We start from the raw sequence: 20,538 nt of genomic DNA, 5'->3' as shown, positions 1-20,538 counted from the left end.
AACACAGGCAAATCTGGAGATGTAGCTTGAAACACCTCTCACACTTGTTGCAGTTCAAATTATTGCTCACTACTTAGTTTTCTTCCTTTCTTTTTCTTCTGTACTTTGACGTAGTAGCGCAGGGCAATTATTTTTAAATCAAATTGGATGATTCTTCTGAATTACTTTTGCATCTTCTCACTTAACTCAAAATATTAGGTCAAGATTTCAGATACAGGTCTCAAAACCCCCAGTTTCAGTGCCTGCTCTCTGCTTTTCCTAGATTTAAAAATCCTTTAACTCTGCTGCCTTGTATATAGTTGTTACTTTTTTCCGGTGTTAAAGTTACATGATGCTTCTCAGATCCAGTGCTGCTTTCCTTTACCACATTTGTGCATGTCTATCTAAGCTGATTAATTTTTAAAATAGTATGCTTTTTTTTTTTTTTTCTTTTTCCTGCTGGCCTTATGCTTACAATGCACTGCAGAATTTTTGCCATGCTTTTAAAGCTCAAGAAATTTCGGAACCTTCTGTCTTTTGGAAACATAAAGCAAGACAAAAAAAATCTCAGACCTTAGTGATGTTTTTTGCTAGGAAGACAGCAAGTCCCACAGAGGACAGTAAATAAATTTTTGGTAACATACAGCGAGCACTGAAGATGAGTATCTAGCCTTTTATTTGTAAATTGACTTCTTCCCATTCTGAGTTTTAAATTTAAGTAATTTGGAGAAACAAAAGGGTGACAGAGCAGCTGACAAAGCACACTCTGATACTCCCTTTCCTCACCCATCCCTATGCCATATGGGAGGTCTTCTCACTTGAACTGACTCTTGCCATTGTGTTAGTGGCCCTGTTGCCTTCTTGAGCATACCTGGAAATGAGCAGTACATAAGGGCAGTGACCCTCATGCTGCAGAAGGCAGTTCTGCAAGCAGCCTCTGCCAGGGGGGCTTCTTCTTCCCACCCTGAAGTTTTATTCAAGGCCAACAACTGCAGTAAAAGAAAGAAGTGCACTTTTCTGGAAGTTGGCCTTGTACCCATTTTCCTTGTATGAAAAGACATGCTGAATCCAACCACTGTGATTTTCTCCCATGTATTTTCAGGCTAAGTTCCTTGCCGCACGTCTAGGAGTGTCAGCAGCTTTGTGTGTTTTATTTTAGCAAATGTAAAGGGAACCGCTGCTCCAGCTGCAATCGGCGTTCCTTGAACATTGAAATTTACCCCACAGTTAAGCCAAGCAACAAATCCTTGGGACCAACTGTGTGATCTAACTGGTCCAGGAGCACAGAACATAAAGTAGCATCACAATTTCTATTTTGTTCTCCACTTTTTCTGGAAAGATAATTTGACTTTTTCATGTAACAGTTTGCACAAGCTGCTTCATTTGGCACCATGGTGAGGGATGGGGACTGTCGGTGGAAGAACCCGTAACCCATTTTCTTTCCTCCAGCGAGAGCTGAAAGCAGGGCAAGGCTCAGTATGAGAACAAAGGGAAATTTCAAGCTTGTCTCTGTTAGCAGAGTGTCGTCACAGAGCTCCCTTTTCGACTGCTCCAGCAAGGTCCTCGAATGACATAAAATGAGCAAATTAAACCATTTTTGTTTTAGCATACAGTCACAGCGATGACACCAGCCAGGGGTGGCAAGAGGGGTTACACGATGCAGGCAAAGATCTGACTCTACCATTACATTCCTCATCTCCTTTCAAAAGGTGAATAAAGGCTGAGTCAAGCCTGGATCGTGGTGGCCAGGAGTTGCAGAAAAATTGCAAGGAAGAAAAAAAAAACAACAACTCACCCAACAAACTAGAAGTGGTAAAAAAAAGGGCAATGTATTGGCGTTCAAAAAGGTGGCTCCATAAGGACAGGCACATACCGTGCTACCGAGGAGGAGCCCTGTGTCTGCGCTGGGTTTTGCTGGTTAGGTGAGAAAGGAGGGAAGAGGCAGGGGGGAGCAGGAAAGGGAGCAGGTTTGGTAGAGGTGCCAGGGAGGCGGAGGACAGACAGAAAAACACTTAATTAGGCATTGAGTAGCTGGGCATCGCTGGGGCAGGGGGCACAAAATCCCGCTTGAAAGGCAACCACTGAGGGCACAGTCTGCGTGATGCTGGGGATAATAATGATTTGGGTCAGGCCGTGCCCTCCCATCCATCCCACGGAGGAGGGTCGCTGTCGTCCTCAGGCGGGGAGGGCAGCGGTCCACCGCACATCCCACCCGGTGGGATCCCACCTTAGCGGGGATCACGGGCGACCTTAGCAGCGGCAGAGCGGGGCGGTGGGTGCCAGCACCCCGCATCGCCAGCAGCCGTGCGGGGCCGAGGTGCTGCAGGCCAGCACCCCGCAGGAGGGCAGGGCAGGGGGGTTCGCCCGCCCAGTGCCGCTCCCACCCCGCAGCCTTCGGGGCTTGGGAGATACAACCGGAGGGTGCAGCCGTTCTCCCGTTTGCCACGCCGGGGCTGAGCGAACCTCGGCAGCATGCGCCTGCGCTGCCTGCCTTCCTCCTCCACCTCCTCCTCCTCCCCCTCCTCCTCCTCCTCCCAGCCCCTCCTCCCGGCTTTGGAGGTGCCGGCTGCCGGGAGCGGGCGGCCGGCGGGGCCGCTGCCGTCCGTGCCAGCCCGCGGGGTTATGCCCGGCGGCAGGAGGGGCTCAGGGCCAGGGGCAGCCCGACCCGCCGGCTGGGGCAGGGAGGTCTCCGGCAGGAGCAGGGGGCGGTGATCCTGCCCCCCCCCCCGCTCCCCTCCGGGGGCGGCGCGGAAGGGGTGCGTGGGCGCTCCGCGGCGGGGGCAGAGGATGATGAGGAGGATGATGATGCGGCGGGCCGGAGCGGAGCGGGGGTACCCGGGCAGCGCCTGGGTGTGCTGCTGGCTGCTGGGCTGGCAGGCGGCCGCCCTGCAGCTGCCGCCCTGCGAAGAGGTGAGATTTTCCTCCTCCCGGGGTTTTTCCCCATCCCTAATGGCGGGGGTGGGGGGTGGGGAAGGATGCACCAGGCTCGAGTGGAGGGTGGCACCCCAGGTGCTGGTTGCGTTGCCCCTCCCCGGGCTGTTTGCGGGACGATAGAGAGGTCAGACCCACGGAGAAGGACCCCCTGCTGTGGTGATGCCGGGCACTCTGCGGGGCGGCCGAGCCCCCCCAGCATCACGCGTGGAGCCGTGGGCCGCGAAGGACACACACACCCCCCCCCGTTGTCACTGCTCCCTCCGATGCGTGGAAGTAGCAGAGCCCCCCTCCAAACGCGGGGGACTCGGCTGGCCTCGCTGCTTTTCTAAATAGTGTGTTGAATCAGTGCAAAAGGGGGGAGAGTGAGGAAGGGTTTGAAGGTGTCCCGACCCTCCCGTGTCAGCCCGGGGTGTCCTGGGCTGAGCCCTGTGCGTGACATAGGGAGAGAAACTTTCTGCCTGTCTCCTGCTGTAAAAACCCGTAACGGGAGGGACCGGGTGTCGGCGGAGCGAGGACTGCTCTGCACGGTGGTGCAGGATGCAGGAGCCCAGGCTGCCGGACAGGGATGCTCTGGTCCATCTCCGGGTGGCCTAGAAGGAGCCCTGATGGAGGGAGGGGACCAAGGCTGAAGCTCTGCTGCAGGGTTTCCATCCTCACTCCTATGTGCAGGGAAATCCTCCTCACTGCTACTTTTAAAGCGCAAGTGGGTCTTTCCTGTGTTTTAAATCTAGGCGTAGGGGTGAAGAGGCTAGGCACCACCTTCCCAAAGAGGGGCAAGGCTCTAGCAAGCAGAAACCTTTAAGTGGGTTGGCAGTGATCAGTCCCCTTTCTCTTACCCCTCTGAGGATGCTTCAGGAACCTCTCCTACTGCAGTTGCACGGTTTAGCAAGAAATAATTTGTATATTCTCAGACTGGACTGGGAGTGGGCGGCTGCAGCCAGCTTGGAGAACTCAGCAGGTGAAGGGTCCTGATCCATGCTTGGGAGCTATTGCAGTGTGGACCTCCCCGGCCAGAGGTGCAGAAGCCTGTGTCTTCTCCAGTGAAACGGGGTGTCCCCAACCCCAAAGGCTATTCCCCCCTCGCCTATTGAATATATTTTTTGTCTTGCAAGTAGCAGAGCATCAGTGAAATTGCTCAGTGCTGGTCTGGGCTGGCAAATCTTGCAGTAGGAGGGCATGTGGGATACCCAGATCAGTGGCATGTTTCTCCTAAACGTTAGGCATCCTCAGAAAGGGGGATTTATGTAGCCACCTGCTTTACATTACCTGTCTCCCTTTCCAGCTAGTGAAGGGAAACAGGCCCTTCTAGAGCTGATCTCATCCTAAAGTATTGGCTTAAAAAGATGAACCTCTGCAGATGGTTAAACGTGACAGCTGAATCTCAGCTGAGCTACTAAAGCAGTAGAGCTGATATTTTGAGCATTCTGTATTGGGCTTTAGGTGTGCAAATTCCCCCCTGAGCCTCACTTCTGCACCCCTTTGGATCTGGACCTGAGTGCTTTTGCTTTCTTTTCAGAAGAACAGAGTGTTGTTTTACTTCAGTTTCACTTGAATACTCTTTGAGACAGAGACATCCATCACTCACATGGTTAAAAAGCTGTACGTTACTCGTGCTGGGGTGTGTGCATGTGCTGCCATGCAACAGTATGTCCCAGAGAACATAATTACAAACACGTCTGGATGGAGGGGGAATGAAAAAACAAAACCCTGCAAAAAAACAGGGCAGCAGATCAGCTGATTTACAGAAGGGAAGAACAAAATGTAACAGTTCATGTAAAACATGGCTAATATCTAGCTATTACCCGTCGATCTCAAAACATTGCCATGTGCTCTAATTCAGCCTAATCCAGGTGATCTGGGTGTATTGCTATTAAAATCACAATAGCTCTTGTTGTGATTGACTCTGGTTTGGGCAGGCTCAGGCAAGGATGAAGTTGCACAGTGAGAAAGCACAGCCTGTTAGAGAGTATTGCCGTCCTTTGAAGACTTGGTAAAGGTCTTGTTTTATACCGAAAAAGCTTGAGAAGCGCAAGGTTTCATGCACTGGCAGGTAGTTAATTTTGAATCTATAGGGGATCTTTCCTGTAGCTGCACATACATCCCCTCCCCAACAGCTTGTTTTTCTGTTTCCTCACTGTTACAAGAAGTACAGGTATCTGCCAGTTTGTGAGATTTCTGGGCTGGTACAGTGTTGGGAGCAGTGGGATCTCTGGCTATGCCCGAGGCTCCGTGGTGCTCTGGTTACATAGATAGTAAAAGTAATAATGTATAGCAATGTCACTCTTCAGAAACCTTTTTGTCATTGCCTTCTTTCATCAGGGACTGTAGCAGGTCAGCACACTGAATTTAGGAGAGGTGTGTTTGTGCTGCAAACCAGACATACAAGCAGCTTGAATGAATGTTCCCATGAGTTTTTGGAATAAATTGACACAGCCATAGCTTCTGGTGTAACAACGTTCAGTCTGGGCTGTGAGGACCGTTCACATCACGAGCTCTCCCTGAGCTCTCCGATGCCAGAAGGTGAGTTAGGTGCAGCTCCAAGAGACAGAGGCAGGCTTGGCCTTGATGGCCGGGGTCCCCCTGGGGTGCAGAAGCTGGGGGGACCCACTGCTGTAACCTGGGCTTCTGGTGACTTGGTAACTGAAATTAGGACAGCAGTAGAAGAATAACTGTTTGGTGAATGCTTTCTGCTTATGCCAGTGATGAATGAGCCGCTAATGCAAATGGTTCACGTATTTCATAAATTATGGCTTTGAGCAGGGTTGATGACACCCATGTTTTTCACTGGCATTAAATACACATTAAGCTATTTTGTTGGAAATGATGAGATATTCATGCCCATCCCCCTGTCCCCAGGGAGCATCTTTGTTACATCTTATTTTCCAGTGTTCAGTGTGATTTTTCTAAACTTCCCAAATGAAAGAGTCTTCTTTGGCTTCCCCCAAATCTGAACAGATTTTGCTTTTGGGACGTTTTAACTGATACTCAGCCTAAATGGATCTTTTCTTAATTTCATCATTCCTTTCCCTCTATTGTTCTTTCAACCATTAGAAAAAAAATTAAAAATATCAGCAAGTAACTCTTGTCTTGCTTCGCATTCAGCCAAATTGTTTAGAAGAGAGATACAGAACATCCGAGCTGATGGCAAAAATGTTTTCTTTCATATACCCTGTTTGACTCCCAGTTACCATGCAGACTGACAGCAAACACATACATTTTTGATACAGATAATAAATGTGATTCTGCTGCATTGGATGGTTTACCGGCCACTTCAGTAGGCAGGTAAACCCAACACAGAATTGTAAAGTTACTAAGTGAATGGAGAGGGTAATGCTAAACGCCTTCTGTAAGGGAAAGTATTTTTGTACTAGTCTGCTGGAATACTTCTGGGGAAGATAAAAGTGATAGGAGAGATTTATTTGGACAATTAAAAAATCTTTTGTAAAATCACATGCAAGACAAGGCCAAGGAAGTCTTAAGGAGGGAGGGGAAACATGAACTTGAAACTAGGTCAAGTACAGTGGATTAAGTATGTTGTAATAATGCCAATTTGCATGATGAGAAAAGGTTAAAAAATGGGGTGTGCCTAAGTTAAGTTTGAAGTATTTTAAGAATATTAGTTAATTAAATCAAGGTACTAGGTACTAAACTAAGCAGCCTGGGAAGCAAGGTGAAGTTCTCTCTTTCCATGTAAAGGATGGAGAGGACATACGTGTCAGGCTTGGAAGCACAGCGTGTAAGTCAGTATGCCTGTCACCAAGTATAGATGGTAGGAATAACAGGGATGGCTGCTGGAAGGAATCTGAGTATCAGAAACACCCTTATGTTGTTAAGTGAACTGTACCTGCTTGGGAAAAGGGTTGGGGCTATTGTAGATGGCTCTGTAGACAGCCCCTGTGCTCATGGTGAAATAAGTTGGATGGATGACTGAAAAAAAAAAACCCAACCAAAACCTGTAACAGTATTTTTGCGCCTTATCGCTAGTACTCAGGAACCGTGAATGTTGTGTTTGTTCTGTAACTGCTCAATAAGCATACAGCGATCACAGCAGAGGCTGGAGCTGTCTAAGTAAGAAGGGAATAACTTGACGGAGGAAGAGAAAGAAGAACATCCATTAATGCATAGGGTAGAAAAAGTAATGAGATGCAAACCTTTAGGATAAGGTAGACATAAAAAGGCTTTCTGTGCACTTGAAAGTCTAAATGTTAGTGCTGTTAAAAGGTGATACTTTTTTTTATTTTCATGTAACTGTAAACAGCCTCTGGGACTTCTTGATCTCTGGGATTCATTTAGTCTCTCTTGGCCTTAAAATCTCTGAAGGGATTAGCTCATTGCTAAACATGTAGGAAGGAATTCTTCTAAGTCTGTTTTCTTGCTGTCCCTTATTAGTACCCTCATCCCTTTCTCTGAAGCACTGGCTAGTTTGGCAACAAGGCAGAAGCTATCTATACCAGCTGCTGGGGTGATCTAGTGTTGTATCCCCTGATTTCTAAACACCCTGCAAGGTCTTAAACTCTTAATTTATGAACAGTTCATAGTAAGCAGAATAGGCTGTGGAAAGATTCCTAGACAGATCATATTATTTTTATCACCTTTTGCTATGCAGACTTGTGTCTTTGAGGCGAAAAGAGAAATGTACAGCTTCCATTTGCTGTGGCAATGGAGGGTCGTAAAGTTGAGGAAAGAGGAGCAAAAACCATGCTATAAAACTGCTGATGATAAAGTCGATGGAGTGGAAACAGGTGCACAAAAGGTGAGAAGAGAAACGTGGGGACACAGGTCCCTCAGCACGTAGGCAGACCAAGACAGGAGGTGGGGGGAAGCACAGGACAAACTGGTGAGGTGTCAGAATTTGAAGCCTGAGAAGGAACAGAGATGCTGGTGTAAAAAATGGAAAGTGAGACATGGTTGTAATGATTCAAGAATAATAAAATTAGGCATGGCAGAAACTGCTATAACAGACCATAAACTGAAAAGAGTAATAGACATTAATCCAACAGAAGATTGCATTTCTTTCATCATCAAACATCCCTTGATTGTTCAGGATGAGTATTTATCATCTATAAAGAAGCCCATGATTTTATTTCCTTTTTTTTTTTCCCCATGTTTTTTTTTCCCGCCATCCCTTTATTCCGCATAGCTTTAGTAGATTTCGAGAGGTTGAGCAAGGGCAGGAGCTCTGCTGGGATTCCTGACCCACTCGTGCACGGTGCCCGTCAGGACCGTCAGTGTGCTGGGTGCCGGGATGGGTGGGCACAGTGGTTGGGGTGTCAGCTGCCTCCTCCGGGCCACGTTTCCCACCGGGTGTTGGTTGGGAAAGATTTACAAGGACTGAGCCTTGCTTTATGCCAGCTGATGACCTGGGACAGAAATGCTGGAATGGCTGGAAGGGAAACCCTGGCCCGCAGGTCTGAAGCGAAGGTGCTGGCAGGAGTCCTGCCGCCTGCAGCCGGCGTGGGGCAGGGCCAGGGGTGTCACGGCTTGCAGGGCTCACTCTGTGGGCAGCGGGGAGATGCTGTCAGAGCAGGCTGCCCCTGTGTCATATCTGTAGGTTGCTGTCAATGCCTGCTGAAGGAAGCGGTAAGCACCAGTTAAGTAGGAAAAAAAAAAAAACCAAGTGGAGGACAGATAAGGGTTGGCAATAAGAAAGGCAGCCTTGAACCCCTCATGCTTGAGATAGGAAAGAAACAGTGTTTGGGAACAGGTCAGGGAACGGGTTCTACATGTCTCCCAGATGTTGCCAAGGTTTTTCTAGGGGCTGCTACTGTAAGGTCCCATGCTGGTAGCCAGGATGGCTATGTCTTTCCTAACTCTTACACCCACTTGGAAAAGAACGCCCCTCCCGCTCTCCCTTGGTAATATTTTAGCTCTTATCCTGGACTTGAAAATCTGTTTAGGTTTTGGCTGCTGGTAGTGGAAACATTTTGGTTTTCAGTATTTTGAAAGAGAAAATCTCTGATTTTGAAGAAGAGGAATAGTTACCCCCCCTTTTTTTTACAGTGACCTTTAAAAAAAGCCAAACAAACCCCTTTGAATTACAAAACATTAGTCAAATCTAACAGTGACCTTGTTTCACAAGCATTGTGATACTCACTTTGATAAATAGTGTCAGACATTAATCGCTGTGCACTTGGGACATGGGCTCAGGGCTGATTTAAGACGATTGAAGACGACACGTGCAGCTGAGCTGCCAGCTCCCCTGTGTTGGTGCTGACAGTCCTGTCACTGTGTGCTGAGTCAGAGAAAATGCTGATTCGGCTGAAAACTAACCTGCCAAAATAAAAAAAAAAAAAGAAAAAGGCGAGTGTTTATCTGGGTGAGTGGAAGAAATGACTCAGTGTTTAGTCTCTGGGGGCTAGAAGCAGTGCAGAAGGCTTTGGGACATGCACAGGACTGGTCCCCTCTTATTTTGTTTCTAGAACATAAAATTTTGGTTGAGTAGAACTAGCCTGGATATGCACTGAGATAATGGCAAGAGAATTGTATTTCCTGATGTAGGAAGAAGAAAATGAGAGATGTTTGTGTTAAAAGTGTGAAAGAACTGGGCTGTTGCTCCCTCTGTGGAGGTCTGCACTCCAGCTTCAGAGATGCAAGTGCCATCTCTGCAAGGAAAGTAATTGCTGCCTGTAAGATACATTTTCAATGAAAAAAAAAATAATTCCAGATGATGGGCTATTCCCAACTAGGAAATTTCTTTGACAGAGAATTTTTACTGGTACAAAGAGAGGGCAAATCACTCATCCCATTTTCCCTTGCTGATATGGTTTTAACCTCTCTCATCTGTTGGTGTTTTATGGTCAAGAAATACAACACTGTAACAGAGGTGGTTTATGATGATACTTGAAGACTATAGGAAAGTACCTACAAAAAATGATAGGAACTCTGTTATTTGGTGGTGAAAACGCTGGGAAGCTCAATTTTCATTTGTTTAGATTTTGTTCCGTTTCAGAGGTGCAAATATTTTCCAGGGATAATCCATAGGAGTGTGGCTCAGGGTGTTTGGGATTGGTTAAAATGATGTGTCCATCTTTCCAAATACAGGAGCATTGGGAGATGAGACTCACATAAACAAGGTGAGCCAGTCTGTGACACTGGACAGATCCCTGACCCTCTTCTGGTTACCAGGGTAGACACAGCCAAAAGAGCTATTTTCTATATAATAATTACCAATGTGGGTTACTAATGCTAATCTTATAATCCAATTTGATGAAAAAACCCTGCTCTGGGGAAAGGGTGAACTTTCCTTCTGAGGTTGGAACTGGCCTGAACATGCTTAGAGGTGTTTTTGATGTAATGAATATGGTCAGAAAATTGAAAGTCATCAGATAACCAAGCTAGAGGAAGAAGCAATGGAGAGTGCAAAACCTGAAGACGCCATTAACATAATTGCTGCTGGCTTGATAAAGTACAGTATGCATTTAATGGTAGTGCCTGAATTGATTGTGCAGTCCCAGATAACCAAAATGCAGCGAGGTGGTGACTTTTAGCAGCAAACTCAAGGGCAGAGGTGATTTAGACCTCAGCCACTGACCCTTAAAGTGTTAATTTTCTACAGTGTTTCTTGTGGTATGTGAAATCCTTCTGGTTTTGTACTTACTCTCTGAAGTTTCTCAAAGGAAGATCTTCACACAGTCCAGCCGTGTTTTATACACACATAGGGGTGGTGCTGTGTTTTTTTGAGAGATGTACGTCAGGAATGGATGACTTCTGATTTTTCCCAGGCTTTTATATCCGTGGCTCCCTCCTGCTGGCAGGTCAACAGTGCTGATCAAATGCTGCTTGTTTCTGGTTAGCTGCTTTTTATCTCCAGCTCTGTGGTTCCTTAAAGCAAATGAAGAAAAAGAAAGGCTTCCCAAGACAGTTCTTGTCGTCTCTCTCTTTTGTTTGGTCTTTTAATCCAGTTTTTAAAAAAATCAGGCTTATCTTGAAAGGAAAGAAACAGGGGCCCAACCAGGCTCCTTTGCAGCAGGATTTCTGCTGGTCTGGAGGAAATATGAGCCAATGTGCATCTGAGGGATGCGGGGGGAAGCCGCTCAATAGAATTGGAATGGAGAAACGATTCAGCTTTTTGTGCCACACCTTTCTTGGAAAGCACCTGCCCTGCAGACCTGCTGATGAGCAGCTTGTCTTGCCGTGTGATGAATGTCAAGTGTCCTGGTTAGCAAGGTAATGGCTCTCTCCCCTAGAGCTGCTCGGGTAAGAGCTGAACCTGGGCCAGCTGTCTCCTCGTCCAGAAGACCAGACAGGGTGACTCTATCGATTAGTGCTTGGTTTTGGTGCTGGATGTAGGATTCACCAGGACCCTGAATTCTCCTTTATTTTGGCTGAAAGCCGGCTGTGCTCTGTGTTAGCCTCTGCATGGTGAGAGGCTGGGGATCTAGAGGAGATGCTCAATCCTGCACCAAAGCAACGTGTCCTGTTAGTGTCAAGGCATCCTTTTAGGGGATGCACAGACCAGGTATCACAAATAGTTGAGCACTGAGCCCTGCACTGCTTCCTAAACAGCTGTGATCGATGATCAGATTTCCATTCACCCTAGCTAAGAGGAGCCATAATGTAAAAAATAATCAATTCCTGAATCTTTTTGTTTTGAAGTATTTTTAACTGCACTTAGAGCCAATGCTACTTAAATATTTTCTGGCTTCTCTGAAGAGTCATTGCTTTTTAGTTCCAGCTTTTAAATTAAAGAAAAAAAGAAGCTGGTTTGCAGCATTGCCTATTGCGATACTCACCTGCTAATCTCTTGAACTGCTTTGCTAAACAAGGGAAAATATTTCCTTAAAGCCTCATCATGTGGTTAGGCAGGAACTACAGCTTTCACTGAAAACTGGGGGAAAAGAGAAGGTAAGAAGTCAGTTCCTCAGTATTGCAGAAAAAAAAAAAGCAAAAATCTGGAAAGTTAAATGAACTGGAGCTAAGTTGCATAGTGTTTTAAGGTCCTGTAGCACTTAAATAATCATATGAACTTGACGGGGTGGAAGCAATGATGCCTGGCTTAAGGTTTTGGGAGGCGTTATATGACTGTTACTGAAAGTACAATTTGATTAACAAACTACCATTATTCAACTTTAGCATTTATACTGTAGATAGTCTGATGGGGAGACCCAGGGGCACCACACTGGGTGCCACACATGCTGGGAATAAAAGTAAACTCTTGTTGTGATATCCTGCTTTCATGGACAGTCTCCGGCCTGCTAAATGTGACAGATCCAGAGGGCTCTGATCCCGAAACTGTCCAGATCACCCCAAGGTTTGTTAGTGTGCTCCCTGGGATGGATTTGCCCCTGAAAGCTGGCATGGGATGGGACATCACAATAGAAGCTGTGGGTGAACTCCCATGGTAATCCCCCAGTTCAACAATAAAGGTGAGTGGAGGCAGTTTTGTCATGGGATGACTATGACTGGTTGTAGTTGCTCAAATACCTGCCATGTTAGGAGGGCATGTAGCCCCCTCACAGTTCTTCAGGACAGCCGAAAATCCATGTGAACAGAAAACTTGCTCCAGTGATCCATGCATAGTCCAAGCATGAGATCCCGGTGTTGTAGAAGTAGCTGAGCACTGCGCAGAACCAGCATTTCATACCATGAAAAGGAATTATCTCGCTTTTAACTGTACAAGTTAGGCATCTAGTCTGACCTAAATGTCTAGCTGACAAGACAATCACCCTTCAAGACTCATTTCTCCCATCCTGAAAGCGTGGTGTGGTGTTTCTGCTGAAAGTGCCCATTTTCTTCCACTGACAGAGGGACTCTGGCTTATGTCAGGTAGATGCTCAACTTTTAGTTATCTAAAGTAAAATAAAATCAATCTGGACCCATCAGTGGAATTAATCTCCACTGTAAGTGCATTACCTGAGCTGTTAGACACAGCTTTGCAGGTTGCTTTGCAGCGCTCTGTAAGCTGCAGGGGTGAAGGTGCTCTGCTAGGGCTGGGACCTCGCAGTGGTGGAGCTAGGTCTCTGCAGTGACCTAATTACACTGGAGAAGGAACCTAAATCTTTGCCTCTGAACTGCTGAATTAAAAATGGAAACACAGCAGGAGCACAGCCTTGGTCCTTAGTTGTGGAGAGCTGTTTGTGAGTAAAGAGTTTTATTGTTTTGCCTCGTAGCAGCTTCATTATCACACAGCAGAACCCCTTCCTACCCAGGGAATAATTAACATCAAGCTCATGCCCGTGTAAATTTCTGTCTATGATATACACAGGATTAAACCTAACATGTAAGCTTGCACGTAATGATCACCTTGCAATTTATTGCAACTGTTTTTCAAATGGGCTAGGCCTTGTGTTTGGATTTAATATCCCAGAGCAAGAAGGCGGGTGTTCAATTTACATTTGCTTACAGCATAGGTGATTGCGGGCTGACTGCATTATCCGGGCAGGAAAACCAGCTGTGGACGCATTTCTTTCTTGGTGTTGTAGGCTGGATCATATCTCGTGGGCACAATCAATAGCAAGGGACAGCTCGGGAACCCTGCCTGAGGAAAGCTCTGGTCTCCTCCTTGTCCTGCCTTTTACCCCAGTCCCTGGGCTGATGAGTCACTGCTGATTGATGTGACTGATACAGCACTGGTGATAACGAATTTCCCTGCCCCTTGCAGAGGGTTTAATGGTGCTGCCACCAAAGCTCTGCCTACTGCTGTCACCCCGCCTAGCCCATACCTCAGCCTAGCCTTGGTTTCTTCTAGCTCCGAGTGCTCTCTGGCTGCTGGAGATGCTAACCAATGCAGATTTGTAGCTGCCTAAAAAGCTGCCTTAGCCCTGTAGGTAAATCTGGACTTCAGAAGAAGTGTGCACTGGGCAGGGCTTGGCTAGACCTGCTACTGGAGGTCATTTTGACTGGGGTTAGCAGCGTGAGTGCAGAGAAGAGTCTAGGAGCTGAATGCAGCTGATGGCCAAGGTAAATGTAAGGTGTGTTTTCTCCATCACTCGCGCAGCTCAGGCCACCTTGGACAGCTGGCTTGTCCTTGGCTTTATTTATTAGTTGTTCTTGCAGTGGAAATGGACTCCGTGGGCTTGGAGGCAACCCAAGAGGGCAATATTGGATGAGGCTTCCTCATAAGAATGTACAGTTACATTTTTTTCTTGTCAGGCTCTGATTTAAGATCTTGCTTCGTTCAATGAACAGGGTTATTTCAGACACATCATACAGTTAAGCACTCACAAAGGGCATGGTCCTATCCTGAGACAAGTGCTTGCAAGTCAGGCAGAAGTTCCTGAGCTACACCTTGCAAACGTGGCCTCCCTCTTGTGTTGCAGGGGTCGTCATTCTCTTTTTTGTCTTTCTCCTGCTCCAAAATGGAATATTCATAAAAGCAGGTAGTGTTCCCAAAGTTGAGTATCGATTAATGTTCAGCTAAAAATTATATTAAAAAAAAAAGGTCTTATTTGCTATGGGTTGCTTTTTCTGTTTCCTGTTTGAAAATACTCAGCCATCTGGTCAGCAAACAAATAAAATGCTGCATGATATTGGCAGTAAAGCGTACACAGGAAAACAACTAATGGGAGAAGGAAACAGTTCACAGTCTTTCTATAATCTGGTGAGGTTTGGTTTTATGATTCTTTTCCCCACAGAGAGTTTGTATTTGTAAAAAGCAGAATCTGGTCATGATCTTCATATAACTAAATGCAGCTTTGGCAAAGCCTGAAGTCAATAAAAATATTTCTGTTTTTACTTCTCCCCAAAGATTAATTAGGGTCAATGAAAGAAGCACACCTTTTCTTCATTAGCAGAATCCTTGCTTTGTGATGTTATATGTAAGTGTAACAGTTAAAGTCCTGGCTGTAAACACATTTTCTATCCATGTGACCACTTTGCTTAAAATCCTGTCTCGAGGAAATTATGTGAGTTCAAGTCCTAGTGCAAACTGCTTGTATTGACACAGAAATGACTACTACCTGTATCTCTTATCCCTCTTCTTTTGGGAACTATATATAGGTAGAGGAGACTTTGTACCGGGGTAATATCAGGGTAGTCCCTTCCACATCGAAGGTCTGTTTCACGGTATCTCTCCCCAGCTGTGCCCAAAACTCAGCCTCCGAGGAAGTCAAAGTCTGAAAGGGAATAGCTGAGCTCAGAAGTGAGGCAGACTCATCCATCCCCGTGGCTTGAGCGAGGAACGCACCAAAGGCACACAGACCTGGGTCAAGAGCAGCGAGGAAATGAGGGATGGGCTTCTCACAGCTGTGCCCTGCTCCTGCCCTGTGCACGCCAAACAGCTAGCAGATATTTTTTCATGTAATAACATCTCTCAAGAGAGAAAAGGAAATGCAGAGCAAATGCATTTGGTAGAAAATGGTAGAGGAGGTGACAGGGCAGAAAAACGGTACAAAATCAGATGAGCGAGCATCACCCAGACTTCCCTCCAATAACAGTGTTGTTCCTTTTCTAATATTTTTCTGCTGCCTAGTGCTGTATGAAAAACTCACACCCCCAGTGGAAACCGATAACCAACAGTAGAGGGGCAGGAGTGGAAACTTTGTGAAACGCTTGTGCATGTACCTGGTTTTAAGCACATGAATAATTCTGCTGCAGTTTGAAAAGCAATGCCTTATTGAAGATGAACTTCATGCTTAAATACCGTGCTGTATTAGGGTGAGGGAATTCTGTGAATTGCAGAGTCAGTACTCTGATGTAACTGAGACATACTATCGAATTTAAACCTTCTGCTTCCAGTAAACCAAAGGTTTTCTTTTACGTGCAGTGTTGAAAAAAATGCATTGACCGGTGTTCTTTGAAAATATTTAAATGTTAAGTCAGTTTGGTGGTCATTTCATGCTGTCTTTTGTGGGTTTTCATAAAAATACTTCTTTTGTTCTGTATACATTCACTGGACTTTTTAGGACTAACTGATGATGTCCTTTTATATGCTTTTTGAAATTTAATTGGTGTAGCAGATTGGACAGGATGCTGCTGTGGGACTCTGCTACTGGAGATGAAATGGGCCACATTGATTCCTGAGATGATTAAATCTGGCCGTAGTTCAGGTCCTCGCTGGATTAAAGTGGACAACTTGTAAAATTGTATTACTTTTATACTGCTCCACATGAACCTGCTGGGAGCCCGGCAAGGATGAGATGGGCTGTTTGGCGATAGTTTGTGAACTGAATCCTTGAAGATGTATTTTCCCTGTGAATACTGTAACTGCAGATTTAAACTTAGTTCAGAGTGGTGGCTCAATGAGGTAGTGGCCACAGGGAAGGAGATGCACAGGCTCTAGGATGCACTTGCACATGCCCAGAAATGTTTCTGTTGCGCTAAATGGTTCATTCAGATTGAAAAGCCCTTGTACATACATATGCTGTAATATTTACCTTAACATTTGCTCCATCTGTCTCCACTTTTCTCAAGAACATAGATATATTTCCCCCACTGAAATTATCAGCTCAGGTTCTCATCTGAGGTAAGTTATTTTACCCTACTCAGCTGCTTTATCATAGAATCATAGAATGGTTTGTGTCATCCAGTTCCACCCCTGTGCCACGGGCAGGGACACCTCCCACCAGCCCAGGTTGCTCCAAGCCCCGTCCAACCTGGCCTTGAGCACCCCCAGGGATGGGGCACCCACAGCTGCTCTGGGCAGCCTCTGCCAGCGCCACACCACTCTGTAGCTACATTATGTCTAATGTAATTCTAGTTTGTTGACTCTACATGTCTCAGGAGCACCCAAAGTGAAGTTTTTGCTGTGTCCTTTATTTTGAGATTATAGAAAAGGACCCAAATTTATCATCTTGCCTTGTGTCTGATAGAGAACAGTGATGAGGCATGACAGGAAGTGGGTTCCCTTGGCTGATGCTTAAGGAACTGCTGAAGCTGGGCATGGTATTGGTATCGGGGTTCAGAAGAAGGGCAAGGAGCAGAAACGAAAAGGAAGAAGTTGTCCTGGGGGATGGAAAGCTGAGTGCCCAAGGGAAGCCTGGGGAAAGCTTGTACATCTGTTGAGAGGAGGCCACCTGGGGCCAAGATCTGCTTGCTCGTCTTGAACCAGTTGACTCATCTAGTTGCTGTCCATCTCAGGTCTGGAACTTCCTGATGGACTTGACTCCCTCACAAACAAAAGCTCAATGATTTTTCCTTGTGGCTTTAATACACCTGTTGGGATGCTGCAGGTACCTTAGGTATTTGCCTCCTTGGGCTTTGCTTCTGGGCTCTTAAATGAGTATACACTGAACTCCTTTTGTGTGCATTGCCTTCCGGATTGGCAACAGTCAGCAACATCTATACTCAAAAAAAATAGAAACTTCAGTTTTAATTTACAAGTCTTAAGCCTTGAATAGCTGGGAATAAAGCATCAAGGTTGAAAAGGAGGAGGAATGAATAAAATCCAGCATATGAAAAGTTATAATTAGAACTGTGATCAACTTTGATACTGTCAGGCCTTCTCAACCGTAATAACTGCATAGCTCTGAATAAAAAGCCTAACCATATTTGCAGTGAAACATGAATCTTGTTCTTGGAGAACATTTTGGCTTATTACACAGTGCCAGCGTGTGTGAATTAGAGTATGCTGTACTGAGATCCTGTGGGTGGATTTATCTAGTGTCCATATGCACACAATATTTGCATAAGACACACCGTATAGTTGACGTTTGTGAATAATGGGCAATAACATTTACTTCACTGAAAACAAAAGCTGGTTTGTGTGTATGGAAGTGACCTTGTGCAAAAAGTTTCCTGCTGATGCGTCTGGACACTGCTCTGTTAGTGTGCTAGAGAGTCAGCACGGGGCACCCAGCCAGCTGGGGACTGGCCATCCTGATGGCACTGCGGCACATGGGCTGTGCCTGAGCACCTGGCATCTCGGGGCACTTTGGGGAACATCTTCCACTGATACCCAAAGCTTTCCTTGCTGTAGGGAAGAGAGATGAGCATCATCATGTGGGTGGTCTTGGAAGACCCTTCGGTAGACAGCATGAACATCACCTGCAGCTTTTGGCTAAAGCAGGACGTGGAAACTCCTTGCAAACATGGCATGTGGAGTCGATGTGTCATTGTCCCCTTTGCAAGGCTGCTTATTTGCTTTGTGCTCTGGCTGTTGAATATCAAACCACAAAACATGACAATTTACTGAGTTTTCTCCTTTATAGTTTTTTAGGTAGAAATTTGTGACAGTGGGGGCGGGGAAATACTGTCAAATTAAAAGTGTGAGGCACTACATATCTTTATACCTTTCTTTTATTGATATAAAAGAGTGTGTAAGGGATAGATTCCCAGTAGTTAACAAAGCAAGTACTTAAGCTATGAGTAGGATGCTTAAATATTGATAGTTAAAAAGCTGTAGCCCATTAATTCTGCTTTTGATGGGCCTCCATGGGATTGTGAATATTGGCATTAAACCTGACATTTTTTCCTTAAGCCTAACATCTATGTTAATGCTTGATCTTTCAGGCTAGTTTGCTTCAATATTACAGGTCTAAGCCCTGAGAGCCTACTTCAGCAAGGCATTTAAGCGATCGGTCTGTTTGGGTTGAGGTGGAGATGTGCTCAATACCACTGTGAACCTGTTCTCTGCCACAAATTTGCACATGCAGTGACCCGAAACCTCTTGTCACAAACAAGAACAAGTGAAAAAGAATGTTATTCTAAAATGGTTTGATTTGAGTATTGAAACAGGGCTTCCTGCTTCGGAAGATATAACCTCAGGAAAAGGCATTATCATTGAAAAGGATGGAAACAGTGGGCTCTCATAACTCCTAGAAAAACTGATTATTGCTGTGTGGAAGCAAAGTGATATGAGGCAGTGAGGTGAAAATCTGCAGGGCAGTGTGAAATAATCACAGATATGCTACCACAGGTAGTGAAGGTATTGCTGAAGAAGTCTGGCCATGTAGCAAGTTGTTTGTGTGTTTATTAAAGTTAAAATACATGTGCATTTAAATGCTTGTAGTGGCTGAGACTCTTAGGAAAAACAAAAAACCAACAAAAAAACCAAATCACAAACCCCAAACCTTCATGGATAACCCTTGTAAGATTTTCTTTTCATGAATAGTAAAGAACAGTTGTCATGTATAGGTTGGTAGTAATAAAAGTAATTCTCAGTTTGACAAACTATATTTATTTGGCTGCAAATATAACACAAAAATTATGAAAAGTCATAAGAAAGTTCATTGCAGTTCATGGAAAAGTAGTCACTTTATGGAACTGGATTAAACCTGTCCAAATATTACTGCTGGGTGACTAAAAGACTGGGTGACTCAATAACGTTAGGACAACAAAGATAAATATATTTATAAACATCCTTTGCCACCATGTTCTTCACTTCAATTTTCTCTCTACTCTGACTGTTTTTTTCAGAAGATTTAGGAGCTCACTGAAAAAAAAAAAATTCCTGATCTAAAATCTTGTCTAAAATCTTCTTGATTTGTCTAAAATCTTTTTGAGAAGCACTAGAGATTTGCAAGTGAATTAGTTAGGTTTGGAGACTGAAGGCTTAAAAACCTCACAACCCAAACCCTGAATTTCTGCGTTCATGAGAAATGTCTTGCTGATCACCAGGTGAGCTTGGCAACCTGGAATGTTGTGTGGATTAATGGGGTGGGGGGTTCTCCACCTTTCTTCTGACATTTGCCTTGATTTAAATCTTAATTTCTGTATTAGACCTTTAAGACTCTGCTACAAGCTGTGTCGGAAACTTGGGTGTCATGGGAGGGAAACACTGAGGAGAGGGGAAGCCTTGAGTCCTCCTTCCAGGCTGTGGAGCCCAACTGGGTGGATGTGCCTTACCACAGCCCTGTCTTCTGTAGGCTGGATCCAGGTGTGAACATGGATGTAACGTCATGTTCGAACTCGCCCGCTTCCTGAGCTCCCTTGTAACTTGCTGGTGAAGCTGTGTATAGAGTGGCTCTTCAGGACAGTCTCTTATGTTTCATTACCTCGTTCAGCAGTCTTGTGTCCCCACTGATCTTGTAGGAAAGGGATGTGGTGTCTGTGTTGAAGAAAGAGTGATGTGGTAACAGGAATCATTAGGATTGTTGTTTTGGAGTTAATTTCAGCCTGCATAAATGACACCAAAGAACTCCTTGAGAAGAAAGACTGGTCAATTCAGACTAAACCACGATGTTATGGGGTAATTAAGGTGTGAAACAAACTTTCAAAGCAGTGTTTGGAAGGGTCAGCTGCTTCTGCCTGCTCAGAACATAATGGCCAGGTTTTCTGTTAAAGAAAACCCCTATCTGAATTAACATGTGCAAACAGCATGGGGTTGTTTTTTTTTCAGAATCTGAGTTGTCAGGCTTCTTTCAGTGTGTGAAATGGAGTGGGATTCATCTCACTGAGTGGTGCTTCTCCAGTGGGCAATGCTACCATCTGCAACCCGCATCCCACCCTAGCCTGTACCAAGTCCACCCTCTGCATGTGCTTGTTGACCACACATTGTGCAGATGGCTGAGACTGGATGAGAGGCATCCATCCCTCTTCTGCTGGCCTTCATCCACCAATGATGGTGGGCAGTTAGTTCAGTGACAGAGTTAGAGAGCTGGGGAAGTTGTGTCTTGGAGGTGTGTAAGGGGTGTGATGCGTGGACCCTGTGTGAATGCATTCAGGAACACGCTTTGACACCTGGAGAGCCAAAACTGCAGTGTGGATGGACACGACACTTGCTGTCTGGCTTGGTCCTCTCACTGGGTG

At 45.5% G+C, this 20,538-nt stretch overlaps 1 protein-coding gene across 1 annotated transcript in view; it reads left to right on the top strand.

Annotated features, from left to right (window-relative positions):
- The first annotated feature begins 2,522 nt into the window (after positions 1–2,522).
- The window catches only part of ELAPOR2 (endosome-lysosome associated apoptosis and autophagy regulator family member 2), a 103,771-nt gene continuing 85,755 nt past the window's right edge, over positions 2,523–20,538 (top strand). The window contains exon 1 of the mRNA XM_037390122.1: positions 2,523–2,889. Coding sequence (XP_037246019.1) covers positions 2,767–2,889 — 123 coding nt within the window. The 5' untranslated portion in view covers positions 2,523–2,766. The remainder of the gene's footprint in view (positions 2,890–20,538) is intronic.

Source organism: Falco rusticolus, chromosome 5 (assembly GCF_015220075.1).
Source record: "Falco rusticolus isolate bFalRus1 chromosome 5, bFalRus1.pri, whole genome shotgun sequence".
Lineage (NCBI taxonomy): Eukaryota > Metazoa > Chordata > Aves > Falconiformes > Falconidae > Falco > Falco rusticolus.
The sequence above is the reverse complement of the archived record's forward strand: the minus strand, read 5'-3'. Positions and strand labels throughout refer to the sequence as shown.